The sequence below is a fragment of the Rhea pennata genome, chromosome 20 (genome assembly GCF_028389875.1).
Source record: "Rhea pennata isolate bPtePen1 chromosome 20, bPtePen1.pri, whole genome shotgun sequence".
Lineage (NCBI taxonomy): Eukaryota > Metazoa > Chordata > Aves > Rheiformes > Rheidae > Rhea > Rhea pennata.
Window position 1 is genome coordinate 12,369,293 of NC_084682.1, and position 17,294 is coordinate 12,386,586.

At 46.2% G+C, this 17,294-nt stretch overlaps 1 protein-coding gene across 1 annotated transcript; it reads left to right on the top strand.

The window, feature by feature from the left end:
* Window positions 1-12,545: 12,545 nt before the first annotated feature.
* On the top strand, window positions 12,546-13,895 carry LOC134149285 (C-C motif chemokine 4 homolog). The gene is made up of 3 exons (XM_062592238.1): window positions 12,546-12,690; window positions 13,018-13,132; window positions 13,555-13,895. The coding sequence occupies exons 1-3, from the start codon at window positions 12,621-12,623 to the stop codon at window positions 13,640-13,642; spliced, it is 273 nt and encodes a 90-aa protein (XP_062448222.1). The 5' UTR covers window positions 12,546-12,620; the 3' UTR covers window positions 13,643-13,895.
* The last annotated feature ends 3,399 nt before the right edge of the window (window positions 13,896-17,294 follow it).

Here is a 17,294-nt window from a genome sequence, read left to right on the forward strand (position 1 = left end):
AGATGCAGCTCGGACTGCAGCATCTGGATTCAGCTCCCTTTTAATAGAGAGTCCTGGAGTCAGCAGGGAGAATCCCAAGTGGAAATTCCAAAATGATCTCAGAAAAATATCACGAAAGTGAATTAGCCAAAAAAAGGGGGAAGAAAAAAAGAAAAAAGAAAGAAAAACAATGGGATATGGTTCGTATTTGAGCCAAGTATGTGGAGCTCTGACTCAGCAGCTTAGTTTCGATTTTATCAGATTAAAAGGAAACTGAATTGTGCTAAGTGGCATGGTCACATAAAGAGAACTATCCATCTAAACAGCAGGAGGGATTTTCCCTGTGAGTCTGTATATAAAAAAGTACAATGTTTGCTTAAGGTTATGCAACTCTGGAAAAAAAAAAAAAAAAAGAGAGAGAGAGAGGCTCTAAGATACATTCGTGATGTTATGTGCTGGGTGTTTATCAGAGGTCTGCCAAACTTCAGTACAAGGAGCTGAGCAGTGGCTGGACTGTGGGCTCTGTGCTACCCGAAACACTGTGCCTCTACCAGTCCCACGATGCCTGGCTAACCCAGAATCACAGCGTTGTTGAAGCTGGAAGGCACCACTGGAGACTGTCTAATCCAACAGCCTGCTCCTGTTTATTCCTCAAAGCAGGGTCAGCTTGAGCAGGCTATCCAGGACCGTGTCCTGGTTTTGAATAAGGACTCTACCACCTCTCTGGTCAAGTTGTTCCAGTATTTCATCACCCTTACAGTAAAGAAGTTTTTTCTTATGGTTAAGCAGGATTTCCTATATTTCAGTTTGTGTCCATTGCCTATTGTCCTGGCCCTGGGTGTCACTAAGTGTCTGGCCCCATCGTCTTTACACCCTCCCTCCAGATACTTAAATACATTGATAAGATCCCCCCTCAGTCTTCTTTTTTCCAGGCTAAACAGTCTCAGCTCTCTTAGCCTCTTCTCATATGAGAGACGCTGCAGTGTCTGCATCATCTTTGAGGCCTTTTGCTGGCCTTACTCCAGTAAATTCATGTCTTTCTTGTATCTGGGCACCTGGAACTGGACACAGCACTACAGAAGCAGCCTCACCAGGGCTGAGTAGAAGGGAAGGATCTCCTCCCTCGACCTACTGGCAATGCTCTGCCTAATACAGCCGAGGATGTTGTTGGCCTTCTTTGCCACAAGGGTGCATTGCTGGCCCACGTTCAACTTAGTGTCCCCTAGGTCCTTTCCTGCAAAACTGCTTTCCAGCTGGTTGGTCCTCAGTTTGTACTGATGCAAGGGGCCATTTCTTCCCAGGCGCAGGATTTTGCGCTTTCCTTTATTGTACTTCATAGGTTTTCTCTACCCATTTCTCCAGCCTGTGAAGGTCCTTCTGAATAGCAGCACAACCATCTGGTGTATCACAGAATCGGTAAGGTTGGAAGGGACTTCTGGAGATCACCTAGTCCAACCCTCCTGCTCAAGCAGGGTCATCTAGAGCATGTTAGACAGGGTTGCATCCAGGCGGGCCTTGAATATCTCCAGAGACACAGACTCCACAACCTCTCTGGGCAACCTGTTCCAGTGCTCTGTCACTCTCACAGTGAAGAAAGTCCTCCTCACGTTCAGGCAGAACTTCCTGTGGTTCAGTTTTTGCCATTGCCTCTTGTTCAGTCACATGGGACTACTGAAAAGAGTTTGTCCCCATCCCCTTGACACCCTCTCTTCAGGTACTTATACACATTGATAAGATCCCCCCTCAGTCTTCTCTTCTCCAGGCTAAAGGGGCCCAGCTCTCGCAGCCGTTCCTCAGAAGGCAGATGTTCCAATCATCTGATCATCTTTGTAGCCCTATGCTGGATCTCTCTCCAGTAGCTCCATGTCTCTCTTGCACTGAGGAGCCCAGAAATGGATGCAGTACTCGACATGGGGCCTCCCCAGGGCTGAGTGGAGGGGCAGGATCACTTCCCTCAACCTGCTGGCAACACTCTTCTTCATGGACCCCAGGATACCATTGGCCTTCTTGGCCACAAGGGCACATTGCTACCTCATGGTCAACTTGTCATCCACCAGCACTCCCAGGTCCTTCTCTGCAGAGATGCTTTCCAGCAAGTCAGTCCCCAGCTTGTGCTCGTGCCTAGGGTTATTTTTTCCTAGGTGCAGGACTCTGCACTTGCCCTTGTTGAACCTCCTGAGGTTCCTCTCTGCCCAGCTCTCCAGCCTGTCCAGGTCTCTCTGAATGGCAGCACAGCCCTCAGGTGTATCAGCCACTCCTCCCAGCTTGGTATCATCCACAAACTTGTTGAGGAGGCACTCTGCCCCTTTGTCCAGGTCATTTATGAAAAATTTGAACAGGATGGGACCCTGTACTGAGCCCAGGGGGACTCCACTAGCCACAGGCCTCCAACTAGACTCTGTGCCACTGATGACAACCCTCTGAGTTCTGTCATTCAGGCAAGTCTCAACGCACCTCCCTGTCCACTCGTCTAACCCACACTTCCTGAGCTTATCTAGGAAGATGTTATGGAAGACAGTGTCAAAAGCCTTGCTGAAGTCAAGGGACACAATGTCAACTGCTCTCCCCTCACCTACTCAGCCAGTCATTCCATCATAGAAGGCTATCAGATTAGTAAAGCAGGATTTCCCCTTGGTGAACACAGGCTGGCTACTCCTGATCACCTTCTTTTCCTCCATATGTCTGGAGATGACATCCAGAATGAGCTGTTCCATCACCTTTCCAGGGAAGGAGATAAGGCTGACCAGCCTATAGTTGCCTGGGTTCTCCTTCTTGCCTTTTTGGAAGACTGGGGTGACATTGGCTTTCTTCCAGTCCTCAGGCACCTCTCCTGTTCTCCATGACTTTTCAAAGGTGATGGAGAGAGACCTGGCAACAACATCCACCAGCTACCTCAGTATCAGTCACTCATTCTATTTTGTATCATCAGCAAACTTGCTGAAGGTGCACTCTGTCTCATCATCCAGGCCATTGATGAAGAGGTCGAATAGTATTGGCCCCAATATCAATCCCTGGCACCAAATATCAATCCCAAACACCATTAGCAACTGATCTGCTGCTGGACCTCCTGCCACTGATCATAACCCTCATGGTGCTGATGGAGCTGCTATCACAGACCTCAGCCCCTTCAAGGGAACAAGGAATTCACCGGAAGAGACAGTTCACCAGACCTGGAATATTTTGCAAGTCTGAATCTTCTCCTCCAAAAGTTTCCTTGAGCCCAGAATGAATTATCTGGCTGAAAGGTGAGAAATGAGTGGTGGAGAATCTCCCTGGCATAGGACTATGTGAAGTCTCTGCAGGTCCCCGCCTCTGGAGAAGTGAAAGATTAATGCTGTAGCTCATGGTAGACCTGCCACATTCTTGGCCCAGGCAGTGGTACAGAGCAGTAGCTCTGCAGGAAAGGCAGGCAATCCAGGGCTTCCTGATGGAAGGACCATGATCTAGGGGTACCTGGGGGTACAGCTGGAGGGGGAGCCCCCCTCCATTGCAGAGAGGAGGCTCAGGCCTGTGGATGGGTTCCTGGGCCATGATGAGGCTTTCTGGGCAGTATCTTGCAGGCAGGGAAGGGGATCCCCTTCAGCAGATTGGCAGCATCTGCACCTTCCTTTTCCCAACTTTATAGGTTCCTGCGCCACCAAGAACCCAGATTTTCATCACCAATGGTACAAATCCCCTGCTTAGCTTCCCTGGGGCCTGAACCAGCTCCTCTCTGGCAAGAGCAGGTACAGTTTGCTTAGAAGGAATGTCTGAGGTCCCTGGCATAGGTAATAATTTGCTCCACCTCACACTTATACCTGCAGGGAGGAGGGCTTAGATCCTTTTTGCTCTCCTACTTCCCTGCATGGTCTTATCCTGCACTGTAATTCAGAGCTGGGCAGATGCGTCACTGGCATACATAAGGATGTGTTTTGTTCAGAGCTAAAAGCAAAGAGCTGCAGCAGCTGCTGCAAGACCTCATATAGATATCAGGGAAGGTGTTGGATTTTGCCAGATTCACAGCAAACCCTGGCAGGACCAGCAGGATTCTACTTTTCCTGAGTAAGTCTGAGCAGCTCCAGGCAGGGTACATCACAGAATAAGAAGTGGTTCCAGCTTTTGTGTGAAATGCTGCAGAGAAAAGACAAATTATGGCTTTTTGCCATGGAAATAAATTATGTAAAACCCGTAAGTGTGGTCTTTCTGTTCCCTCAGCTTGCAACTCGCACGTTAGCATGTACAAGGGGAAATAACAAACAAAGTCTGTGGCTTTGCACTCTTCCTTGTTGCATTGCCAACAAATAGATGTTGTGGCTGCAGAAAGACAGCATTGTGGCTAACAAAAACCAGAGATAGCTTTGCTCATGGGAACTTCACAGCTTCTGCTTTCCATCCAAGTGCCTGCAATGAACAGGCCACAGGGCTGGTGGTTTGTGCGTTCCAGTCTCACTTGCAGTGTGGAGCAGCTAGGGGTGGTGGGAAGGTGTGATGGAAAATGACCTGAATAATATAGATCTGTCCACCATCTGGAAGCCCTTGAAATATCCAGTTAAAGGAAAGAATTAGTCATTTACTAATAAAGAGAGCTCTTGCCTCTGATGTTGCTTGCTTGTGATAACAGCACAAAAAAATTAGCACTTCCAAAAATGCCAGCTGTGATGCCATTCCCCAGGGAGTCCTAAGAAACCTCTTGCGGAGGTGAGTATCTCTCCCTCCTAAAGCCATGCCTCTGTGGCACTGAACCCCCCTCCAGAGAATACTGGCTTTGAGTCAGCAGCTGCAAATGTCAGAAGAACTGCATGCTTTTGCTATGCTGGTCCATGAGCAAGCTGCCCTCACTGCTCAGAACCCCCAGTCTGTGACGAGTTTCTGTTTCCAGGCACTGTACGCTGTTTTTTTCTAGTCTGTTGAATCTTAGAGCCCTCTGCCGTCAGAAAGCTTCTGCAGTTTAAGCAGCTATTAACTAATCTCTTTCAAGCTTCCTTTATTAGCCCTGGAACAGAGTTGCCTTTTATCATTTTAGCCTCACCCAGACTGAGGCTTGAGATTTGTTTGAGTGCAGAGTACAGCTGCAAATGAAAAATGAAATTATTCAAAGAGGAAGACTATACAGAAGGATGTTATAGCAGGGACTGAGTCGTCTTCTCCTGGGATAGATGGTGTCAAGAATTAGCCCAGGGGTTACTAGGCTTTTGGACTTCTTCAAGCACCTCAAAAGCCTGTCTTGGCAAAGAACCACAGTTCACAAAATGCATTCCTGCAGTAGGGGGGATGCAACGTACTTTGCCCACAGCAATGATGATGGTTCTCCCATTGCTGGGCAGAGATAGGCAGTAGGGAAATCTCCACCATGCATACTGGCTTGTCTGCTCACCTGGAGGATACAGCTCACCCCACAGCACTGTCATGACATCAGAAGGACCTTTGAGCATGTGAAGGGATACTGTCCCATCTCTGTCACTTCAGCGAATGTGAGCTCGCTCTGAGGTGGCAAGTGGCTTCTTCAGAGTGTGCTGCTTGGGAGATGCTTGTGGTTTTTCCTGGAGCAGAGGCATAGTGCTCCATGCTCATGACCATTCCCTTTCTGTTCTCACTTTGTAAAGGCAATCCCTGATGAAGCCCAGCTGCCCTCAGCTCCCACTGCCAAACCCTCCTGGACAAACCTGTGCCTCCTGAGCCTGTACCTCTGAAGATTCCTGTGGGACAGGAGAGATGCTGAGGCAGAGGGATGCAGGAGGCTGCAGGGGGAGACTGTGAGATCATGACATGCCATTGAGCAGGTGCTCAAGCTCCCTGAGCCTTTCCCTGAGTCCACCAGGGTATGCTGGTGCCAGGCAAAGCCCGTGTCGGCCTGTGGGGGTGGCAAAGCCTCGCTGCAGACAGTGGCCCTTTTGAAGGACATTGGCACATCTGGGAAGGCAGAACACTCAACCTCGGGCCCAGCACAGAGCAGGATGCAGCCCACACTTCAGAAAGACATGCTACAGAACGCCCTGACCTACAAACAGCCCCTACACGTGGGAAGTGGTTAACAGCTGTCCAGAGAGCCCAAAATAAAACTTGCCATTAATAAACATCTGAACTCTGCATGCTGCCTCTTCCTTTTGCCTAACCCCCACCACATCACTTCTCGATACTGTCAAGTTCACACCTTGCCACAGAGCAGGCCTCATATTTTCCTACATGTGCCAGCATAGGAGGGAACTCTGACATGGTCAGAGACACCTCTGCAGGGAGCAGAGCCAAGCAAGCACTGATTGACATGGAGTCTTCAGGAGATCCAAGAGCCAAACATCAGAGAAATCCCTCAGCTATAGTGATGAAAGCTATTTATTTCTGACAATGGCACAAGTTAAAAGGCAAATTCAATACTAGCTGTGAGCTACTTTGTTTTAGTGTGCACTTTGGTATGCATCGAGAACCAAGGGCATGCTGGCCTCAAACCACGAGACAATGTGAGCATTCATCACACAAACCTCTGGTCTTGGCCTTAAGTGCAAGGTGCGGGAAAGGCCATGGTGCTCAGCCTGTCAGCAGGACATAGGCAGCCCACACACACGGAGCTCTGGAGGCCACATAGTGCCCCAGGGGGTGATGCGTCCCTCTGCAGGCAGCCATCTTCACTGAAGTTTTGTGGAGAGCAGCCTTTGGTTTCCAAATCCACAGCCCAAAGACCTGGGATTTGAGAGCATTTCCAAAATCGAAGACAAACAGTTTGTGGCTTTTCTTCTTTTCCTCTTTGTTCAATTATAATGAACGCGCAAGGCCCAGTGAGTTAACTGAGTTTTAACTTTCATCATATCAGTCTGGTATCCCTTGCTTATCATTCAAAAAGAGGTGAGCAAGCACCAGGCAGCAGCGTGTCACTCTGGATTTGTCCATGCTCTCCACCACTCATGGGATGACAGAGGAACCCTGGCCAGGGACCTGGCAGCTGGGCTGAGCTCCCACCAGGAGCACTCCAATTCCTGCAGCTGACATGCCCACTGTCACTTCTCTAAGGCTCAAAAATTATCGGTTCCTCTTATGAAATTATTTTTACCCTGTTTCTTTCTCTTTCCTGTCAAGGATAGAGAAGTGGTAGGAAAATGAGTTCTTTTATTTCTATCTGATTTGATTGAAGATACTGAATATTTAATCCTCTTTTGTTTGTTTTGTTTCAAAAACAAGCCAAAAGAAAGACTAGAAAAAATTTGAGGCATAAGCCATCAGAAAATAGTGATTTTCCTCAGAGTATTTTTTCAGAAAATACCCTTCCTAGAAGAAGGTGGAATATTTCATAAGATCTATTTGCTTATCAGCTGTTAAAAGAATTCTGTTAAAAGCAATTCTGACCAGCACTGCCCAGAATTACCAATGTGAGATGATTTTAGAGAAACATGACTCTACTGTCTTGTGCAACATGGCCAACATTGTTCAGTACTCACTCACAGAGAGCATTTGGAATGGATGTGCCTCTAATCCCAGTACAGTCCAGACAGATGGTTCCCACTCCTTCCTACACTTGCAGGTTCCCATTGAAGCTGGCTCTGGGACATTGCATCATCTAGAAAATTCCAATATTTCCCTAGAAATGTCAAGAATATGGAGGAAAAAAGTGTACTGGACAAACTTATGACAAGTCATCAGTACACGAGCTCTGAGCAGGGTGCAATGGAGACTGTTGCAGCTTGAAGCCAAAGAGCTGATCCTGTGTTAGAAGCAGTTTCTGAATCCAAGACATTTTTAAGCACTTCCTCTTCTGAGAGGATCCGAACTTCTCAACCTTAAAACATGCTATAAATAGCAACTTAGATCAGCCAATGTCAACATTTTTTTCAGAGTTCCCCTTTCATTAGATAGACTAAGAATTCCCCTATTTTTGCCCCAACCAGATTTTATTTTGGGCATTTTCGCTTTTGTTAGCACTTTCTCCTGGGTTTTTCAGGAGAAAAGCTCTAATATATCCCTCCATGCAAATTGATGCAAATTGGCAGCAAGACATCAGCTGAACTGCTTCATCATGCCCTGCCCAAAAGGCCCATCCTGCCCGCTCTGAACACTGCCTGCCCACAGTGGGGGCAAGAGCAAGCCATGGGCTGGGCTCCGGCCTCAGTGCAGAGACACCTAACCCTCAAACTGGCCAGAGACAAGGTGAGAAACCTCCCTTTTTACAATACAGCACCATTTTGTGTTAACCTAATTTTCCCTGCAGTTGTGAGCAGCATTCCAAACCACTTTGGTCACTCTTCCATAACCATCTCCACACCTCAGAGTACCTCAAGGGTCAGGTGTCCTTAAGTCTTTTCTTTCTAAAAGGGAGAAGAACCAGAAAAAAAAATTACTTTCTCATTTCATTATAATTGGATTGCAGTAGGATGTGTGAGGAAATGTTTTTCGGCACATGTTGCAATGCCTCAGGGCGCTGCTGCTATGACTGTACCCTTCCATCTCTACAAAGCCTGCAAAGATGTGGGAAGGTGAAAGCACTTGTCAGAATTCTATGGAATTGATGTACTTCCAGATTACCAACACCTTAACTTTGGGGTTATCTTTGACATTCAACAGCAGCAAAGTCTCAGCCCTAACCTGACCCCTGTAGCACAGAAACAGAAACAGGTCCTAAACTAGGCTAATCCCATCCTAATATAATTCAGTCAAACTGGCGGGTATTGTTTTTATATATATATAATTAAAAATAGTCCCTAACAGTCCAAAATATTTTGGCATCTATTTGCCAACAAAGGAATAAATACATGGAAGTTTTCAGCTGCCTGAAACAGAAAAAAAAAAAAAAAAAAAAAAAAAAAAAAAGGTTTTCTTTTAAAAAGTCAGTTTAGATTTCCAACCAATTCTTCTGTTTTAATGAAATCTCTATTTTTCATTAGAACATTTCTGCACCAAAATGGCATTTTCCCTGTCTACCCCGTACACATTATGTGCCTTGGGAGCAGGGCAGAATCAGATGTCCACAGCTGGCAAATCTCAAGACATGACTGCTGAAGTGTTTGAAGTTACAGTCACAGGGAGGAGCCCACAGGCAAATCACACTCTTACATATGTCTCCAAGTTATACTCACTGAGCAAGCAAACAGAAGGTCAAAGCAAGCTGAGGTGGCCACAAAGATTTCTTGTCCTACTGTTGTTCAGCTAACAGCGTTGAATGTCAGGTTTCCACATCCCACCTCGATGGGTGTGCAGCCAAGCACTCTGCTTGTGGAGGCAGACTTTCTCCTCGCATCCTCCCAGGCTATTCAAGAATGAGAACACCATCAAGCAAAAGGAGAAGCAGGGTCTGGACTGATGGGCGAGCCTGTGTGGGTGCCCATCTGTGCCTCCCAGAAGGATTTCAAAGGGAAGGCAGAAGAGGTAACCAGCCAGGCCATGGCCTGGCAGGAAGGAGGTGATGCTCAGCCTGGTGACAGGTACATTTGCTATATTGGTTAGATCTGCCCTCCCCACAAGAAAAGTGCTGCAGCCCAGCCATGGTGAGTGACAGGCGTGCAACCTGTGGTCCCAGCATGTACCCCCTCTCAAGGGAGCATCTGGAGGGTGGGCAATCTCAGGGACCTCTCGTAAACTGCCTTCGCCCTGTGCAAGTATGGGAACACATCACCCTCCAGACTTACAGCTGCTGAGGGGCTGCCCTCTTTGCCTCTCTACCTGTACTGCCTCCCCTGGTAGACGGGTTGTGCACATGATGTGGCATTGGAGTGAGATTTGGAAAACACCGGGTTATTTACAGAACTCGCCCCTTGTCGATAGTCAGAAGCCTTTTATGGAAACACTTGTTGTGAGTCAATACGCAACTCTGTGTTCAGGGTGCAAAGCTCTAACAGTGCGGTTGGGATGCTCTGTTTTACTTTATATTTCTTCCACAGACTTTCTTGTAGCATCTGTGAAGGTAACACTGAATAGCAGAAATGATGAAATGGAAATATTTCCCGGAAACAGGGCCCAAGGACACAGGTCTAGAAAGAACCTCAGGACATCAAGACATGACCTCTTTAGCCAAGTACAATCATTAAATCTGGTTTTCTGTTGTGTTACTCTCTGTCCCAGAACTTCCCTGCTCTACTGGTTACAAACTTGCTGATTCCCAGCCTAAATCTCCTTGTAGAAGGCTCAGACTAAGTCGTTCTTGTGCCAAGCATAGTTTTAATGGCCTTCTTTTCCTCCTCTCCTCACTAAATTTATAGACAAAGCCCTACCCTCTCACAGACTTAATTACTGGCTTGACCAAGCCAAGTCTTCTCCTGAGGCAGACTGCCCTTCCCCTGCCATCGTACACATCTTGTCCCACCTGGGGCACTCTGTCCTGAGTACCAGTGGTGACAACTGCCTTTGTGTTTTGGGCAAACCTAGCTCAGCTTCCTTTGGGGCCATTCTCACAGCCTTTCTCCTCCTGTGAATGTGCTGGCTGATACACCCTATTTTTAGTCTTCTCCCTAAGTATTCCCAAAACAGCAAATTATGAGCTATTTTCATCTGTCTTCCATTTGATTTTGTTGCGATTGTCCTGTGATCACTTGGACTAAAGTGATCTATGGTCCAAGCAAGCTAAGAACAGCTCTTCAGTAGTGTCCTCATCAAACCAAGCCTAATGGCAGCATTTCTTACTAGCTCAGGCAATGACTGAAGAAGGCTGATAAGCTGTCACAGCCATCATTAGAGCCTCCCACCATTAGTGGCATTTGTTCTCCAGTCAATATCTGGGCTGGGGCAGGGTCTAGTGTTGACACAGCTCCTGGTATCATTTCTTTTACATTCAAGATATCCATCTCCACTTCCCCTCTAACCTGGACTGTTAAATATTCCCAGCTGCCTCAGGAGCTCTTTTGTTAGATTATCCCAATGGGATGCTGAGGTGCATTGATTCTACTTTATACACAATTCACACTATGTGTTTAGTACTACCTTAACACCTTTACCTGTGTTCCTAGTGCTCATCTGCTTAAGTTCCATACATCCTAGCATATGGTGAGGTATATGTTCCCCACCTCATCTCCATGTCTTATAGCTTGTGCAAGGCGCCCTGATTCCTCCATTTGGTGTTCAGCTTCTTTGCGTGAGCATAAAAACACTTTGTTTTCTCCTGATGATATTCAACTCTCCTCCTACGCAACACAAGCTTTAGCAGTATTTCCTACCTGATCTGTCATTCATGTCGAACTTTGTTCTTACCTTTTCTGCTCTGATTTCCTTTTTCCTGATGATGTTCTTGTCCCTCTTTCTTACCTTTCTTCCTCTTGTGCAGAGACTGCATCCAGCATGCATCTCTCTTTTCCTGATCTGAAAGTATCTATCCATCATAACGGTCTCAGTCACAGTCAGTGGACCAAATGGTGAACCACTTAGTTGAGAAGAGTTGTCTTTCTAGGAACATCTTGTTATGGCTGGACCATTCACAGCCTTCCTCAAAGCACCCATCCTCATGCTGCTTCATCACCTTTGTTCCCTTCCATGACTTCAGTTTCCTCCTCAGACAATGGAGAGAAGTCTGATAGACCTATATGGCAGTCTATGCATAGACAGGCAATTTCCTCCCAGTGAGCTATCCCCAGTGACAGCACCTGCCCTGAGTTCTTGCCTTCACCTGTGTAACACTGTTATTCCTCCTTATTGATAGTTATTGTATTTTTTTTTCTTCTGTTGAGACTGGATACTCTTTCCTTCCCTACCATCCCAGCTTCTGCCTGTGACATCTCCCTGCTCCTCCGTTCCATTAACATGCTCCTATTCTTCAAAACTGGGCTATTCTTCCTCACTCTGCTCCTGGACCCCTTCTGTCTCATCTTCAGAATCACAGTCTATCACAATTTCCCCCACACACACCTTTTAGTTCTCTGTGTCTCCATGTACAGCAATGATAGACCTTATCTCATTTATTAATAGACACTGAAAGTTGATTCTTTGGGGACCCTTCATAGAACCTGGATTGAAGTAAGCACATCCAGGAGCTAAACTCCCCGTTTTGGCTCTCCCTTCACTTAAGCTGAGGAGGGAACAGACGTGCTTCAGCTTCTAAGTCTCTGATCTTATGCCCAGCACATGTTGCAAGAAATGCACTAAGTCCTCTTGTGCTATGTGGAGCACATCCATATCATGGAGCCTAGTGGTGATGGCTCCTGTCTTGTCTTGTGCTAACTGGGCTGCATGAGCTGTACAGATGTCGGAGAGAAATAGTCCTGAGTAAAAGAGACCTCAGCCTCTTTTTTCCCTAAGCCAGCCTCATCCAAGCTATGCTATTCAGATTGTTCACACAGCTCCGCTCTTGGAAGGATACACCCTTGCCCCAAGCTGCTTTTTGCAGATTAGGTAATATGGGTCTGTTGACAAACAGAGGAACCTCCATAGGGGAACTTCTTATTAAGAGGCATTTATGAAAGAAGCAGAAATAGATACTGTGATTGTTTCATATCCTGTGTCAGTGGGGAGGCACTGAAACAAGAGGAGAGCTTTACACTTCCGGGGCTGATGTTGCTGCTTCGCTCCATCACGAGATTGCACCGTAAGGGCAGCCCTGTTCTCTGGGGGAAATTCCATAGCACCTACGCAAGCCGCTGCCCAGCTCTCCTCACCCCATAAATTGGAGGGTTGCAGAATGTCTCAGCATCAAACAGAAAGGAGTCTTGCAAGCTCCACTGGCCTGCTTCTGCTCTTGCCACCGCTTCACTGCCAATATGAAGATCTCTGTTGCTGCCCTTGTTGTTCTCATTGCAGCCTTCTGCTACCAGACCTCCGCTGCTCCATGTAAGTCTGGGTTCTCCTCCATCTCTCTGAATGATTATGCTAGGGAAAAGGAGATGCCACAGCTGGGAATGGGTTCTTTCTGCCAGCCTATCCACTCTTGAGTCCTTTCCTGTGTCATATTAGACTGCTCTAAGGTCTTGACTGTGGGGATCTCCTGCCATGGGAAACCATATCTTAGGGTGAAGGAATCAAAGGAGGAAGAAAAAAAAAACTCACCTTTTCTATTCTTGCATGTCCTCCCTGTTCCCCACACTCGTCAAGAGTAAGATCTCAGTTTCCTGCCCCAGCCACTTGGCCCTTGCTTATGACTATCTTTACCCTTTGCAGTTGGCGCTGACACACCATCCTCCTGCTGTTTCACCTACATCTCCCGGCAGCTGCCCCGCAGCTTCGTGACAGACTACTATGAGACCAACAGTTTGTGCTCCAAATCAGCCGTTGTGTAAGTGCCCTCCTCAGCAGCCACAGCAGGGTAGTGGGGTCTCTATTTGGGCCAACGATATTTCCTCGCACTTGCAGAGTTAGAGAAGGAAGGACTTGCTGTCAATAGCCATCTGAGATCCCAATGGGGGAGAAAGGGCTGGGAAAGGAGAAGGGGACTGGAAAGTAGCCCAGGCAGATAGGAGAAATGTAGTCCAAGAGGTTCGAGGTGATGCTCCATGGATGCAGCACACGCTGGGGCTCACATCAGTCCCGCTCCATGGCCAGGGCTTTGCAGGCTAGCTGGTGGCTGTCTGGACGAAAGGCAGAGATGAGGCCCCATGTCCTGAACCCCACTATTCCTAGGGGGAGGACAGGTTTGGGGCATGGTTTTTCTCCACACAGTGATCACCTATAGTAAATGTCTTTCTTTGCACTCCACAGGTTTATCACAAGGAAAGGCCGTGAAGTCTGTGCCGACCCCGAGAGCAAATGGGTCCAAGACTATGTGAGGGACCTGGAACTGAACTGAAGCAAGGGGACAGCCAGATGGCTGTGCCACGCTCGGTTCCCACTGCTGCTGGGACAAGCAAGCTATTGCCAGCAAAGAATTCAGTCAGAAATGCTTCAACATCATTTAAAGCTAGTTAAGAAACTGAAAATGTTCAAAATATTATTTTAATATTTTACTATTTATATATTTAATATTTTATAGGGGAGAGAGAGCAGGTCAAATAACTCTACTTCAGCCAATTATGAAGAATATTTAATAGATTTATTTTTTAATGAAGCTTCTTCTTCAATTTATATTTTTGTATTTAATTAATTGTATTTTTGATGTAATATTTAATTCATACTTTGAGAAATAAATTTTTTAGAAAAAAAAAATCTTTGCCTCTATTGCAATTATTTGTGATGACAACATATGAAATTATAGTGGTGGTAATATGTTCTTACTCCCTTTTCTAAGCTGGTAAAAACCCCATAAACTTTTTCCATTTAAGCATGCTGTTATACTGAATCACAGAAGAAAGATCTGCAATGAATGAGGTGTGAGGAGATCAGAGATTACGTCCAGGTAGTTTATGTCCCTCTTTTTATAAGGTATTTAACCACTATTCATTATGACTAGTGGCAACTAGATATATTCCATTGTTGGCCTCATTATAGTCAATTAAAATGTTACCTTCAGGGGCTGAAATGCTACACGCTTGCAGCCTCAGGCTGAGTTTTGTGAAAGCTGCAGCTAAATGGATCAGTTATTCCTGGAATTAAGAACTGAAAAAATATATTTCACTAGAAGATTTTTAAAACAGTTTTTAAGCTGTGATTTAGCTGAAGCTAATGGTTTTAGCAGTTGTGTCTGAGAAAAACCTGTTTTTCCCTCTGCCTGTGGAAACCTGCCTACCTGTGGGCAAAACTGAAGGCACTGACCAGCACAGCCCTATACCCCTGGTCAGCTGTGTTCACCTGCTAGGGAAGGACATGTATGGAGGGGGGAGGGCAGATGTCTCTACTGGAGCCCTGGGCCTCTCTCCCATTGGAGTCAATGGAGACTGAGCCCATGCCACCAGCGATGTTTAGGTGCAATTCCTCTATCTATTCCAGACAAACATTGTTGGATGACCAGTGAGGGGTTTAGTTCCTCTACTTTATCACCTAGACCTCTGGTACTTATAAGGGAGGCCAAGGTGATGGGCTAAGATCAGAGACTTACCTGCACTCAGCTAACCCTCCACCCCATGACATTTAAGCATTGGATTTGTAAGGACAGACATGAACATCAATGAGCAATGGAGGAGTGAGACAGGAATGAGGCTCATGGTGGAAGATGAGGAGAGGGAAATAGATTGGGCTGGAGACAAGTGGGGAGAGGACCACTAGGTGGGGCTGGAAGGGATGTGAGTTTCTCTGAGGAAGGAAAGAGTGCATATATTATGTCAGGAGGCTTGTCACTTCAGGACCAGCAGCCTCCACCTTCTCAGCCCATGAGGTGGCACGAACCCCATCAGTCATCTCACTACAGCACTGACTGCATCCAGCTTAAAATAGTATGCCATATTATTCGATGAAAAGTCTGATGTATTGTTAAAAGTAAGTATTTTCAATTAAGATCTTGTATTTCCCTAGCTGTGAACAAAAATAAAATCATTATTATTATCAGAATAAAATCATTATTATAATATTCAGGAAAATATTTATAAATTTGTTGTTTATATTACCTTAGCACATCCATATGCATTTTGAGGCACAGTGACATGTAGGGCAGTTGGAGATCCAAGTCTAGCACCGCACAGAAGGAGATGCTGATCTGTGCCAGTGGAGATATGAAAAGGGAGATATGGACAGCAATAGCTGAGGAACAGATACCACAACTTTTACAGCTCCACATTTTAGAACAAGAATTAGACACCCAGAAGATAAAATGCCGGTCTACTCAGAAAAGCCATGTCTTCTGATCACATATCTTGTGATACTTGATATTTTGCTTGAAGTTACATCTCCTGGATTGAGGGGCTGCAGGAGACTTCTCACAGGAAAAAGAAAGAGAAGAGGAAAATAAAGAATACCACAGCCCTCATAGTTAGAAAACCCAATTTGGAGTATGTTGGCTGATTCCAACAAGCTGAGATAGCGGAAGGAAAAGAATATAAACTCTGCAGGTATTTGCTGGTCATTCTTACTCTAACATTTAATACACTACGGATGAAATAATTAGCTCATGACTTTCCAGTTCCAGAAAAGTAATGTGGATGGTTTTCCAAGCTGTACACAAAGGCAGTGTTTTCCTAAGGCAGGGACATATCCAGGACTCCCAGGACTGCAGAAGACAAAGAATTATTTAGTATATGGAGAAAATGGAGAAAATTCAAGAAATAATCTGACTGCAAACCACGACCTTTTTGCTGGATGTGCTGTCCTATGGGACTAATGCCTTCAGTTAAACTAGGTACCTCACACAGGAGAACAATCCTGGGACCTGCAAGAGCAAAAGACTGGTTCAGTCCAAGAAGTTCTTGCAAATATATGGGCATGTGTATACGCCTATTCTCCTGCACTGGAAAATCAGAACGTGCTTTGGCCATCACTGAGATCAGCCAAAGGGAAGCTGTAAGAACATGATTAGCCTGGCACATACAGGTCAGCCACTTTGCTAATAAATAACCTTCCCTCCACATAAGAGGGTAACCAGCTTGCTTAAGGTCTGAGCTGGTGAGAGTAAGAACAGTCACCACTGGAACATTAAAGTTGAGTCCACACCCTGGCCTCTGTGCTGTGGCATGTAGCCCTCCCATGTGGCTTAAACTGAAAGCCAGCTTGCAAGTAGCTTTACGAACAGCTTCAGCATTAAGTCCTCGGGGAGCTCTAAAAGCGTGATCCTAGTGGTCTTTACTTTTCTCTAATTGCCCCATGCCAGCTAGTCCTGGCACTTGAGGACAGTTGGTTGTCCGGTCAGAGCAGTTTTAAGTCTTAGTTGCAGATAATGTTGCAAGTCCATCAGACAGAAAATTTTATAGCATATTTACAGTTATCTCATCCTTTGAACCTTTACCCTCCTTCCTAGGGAAGGCAGATTCATGATTTCTAGGAACATTTTGAGTGCTGTTGTGGGATGAGTCCATATCCTTTCTGTTCAGCTACTCATTTGTTCCACCAGTTGCAGCAGTGTCAGTATGCAAGATCTCTGGACTGTTGTACTTCCCCTCCTGACTCTTTCGAAAAAGCTCTTTGCCCCTCTTGCACTGTAGTAGTGCTGCTCACTTGTCACCTTTCCACGGTGAGTTTATTCTTATTTTCTGGATAGTTTCCCTCTTACCACCTCTTCACACTACAACTCAGTGACAGTCTGCCTGCTCCCTTCCAAGCAGTCACCCTGCTTAACCAGTTTCCCTGGCTGCTGTAAACACTCCCTACACAACTGCCTATGCTTCCAGAATTCTATCAAGCCCTCAAAGTTCAAATTCATTCCTATTTTCTCAGAATCCACAAATTCTCTTTTTAAGACCACAGTGAAGGTCAGAACAAATGTAGAGCCCATTGGGGCCCACTGCCCATCTCCTTCCTGTGACATGTCAGACCTGAGACTAGGCTATCCTAGCCGGGTTTTCCCCTCTGCTGGACAGCCTCCAAAAGAAAGAGCCTGCAAGCAAAGGTAGGCACTGGGGACTGAGGAATGGGACTCA

Coding starts and splice junctions, on each gene's coding strand:
- LOC134149285 (XM_062592238.1), top strand. CDS start 12,621: ATGAAGATCTCTGTTGCTGCCCTTGTTGTTCTCATTGCAGCCTTCTGC. Junction 12,691..13,017: donor CCAGACCTCCGCTGCTCCAT/GTAAGTCTGGGT, acceptor TACCCTTTGCAG/TTGGCGCTGACACACCATCC. Junction 13,133..13,554: donor TGCTCCAAATCAGCCGTTGT/GTAAGTGCCCTC, acceptor TGCACTCCACAG/GTTTATCACAAGGAAAGGCC.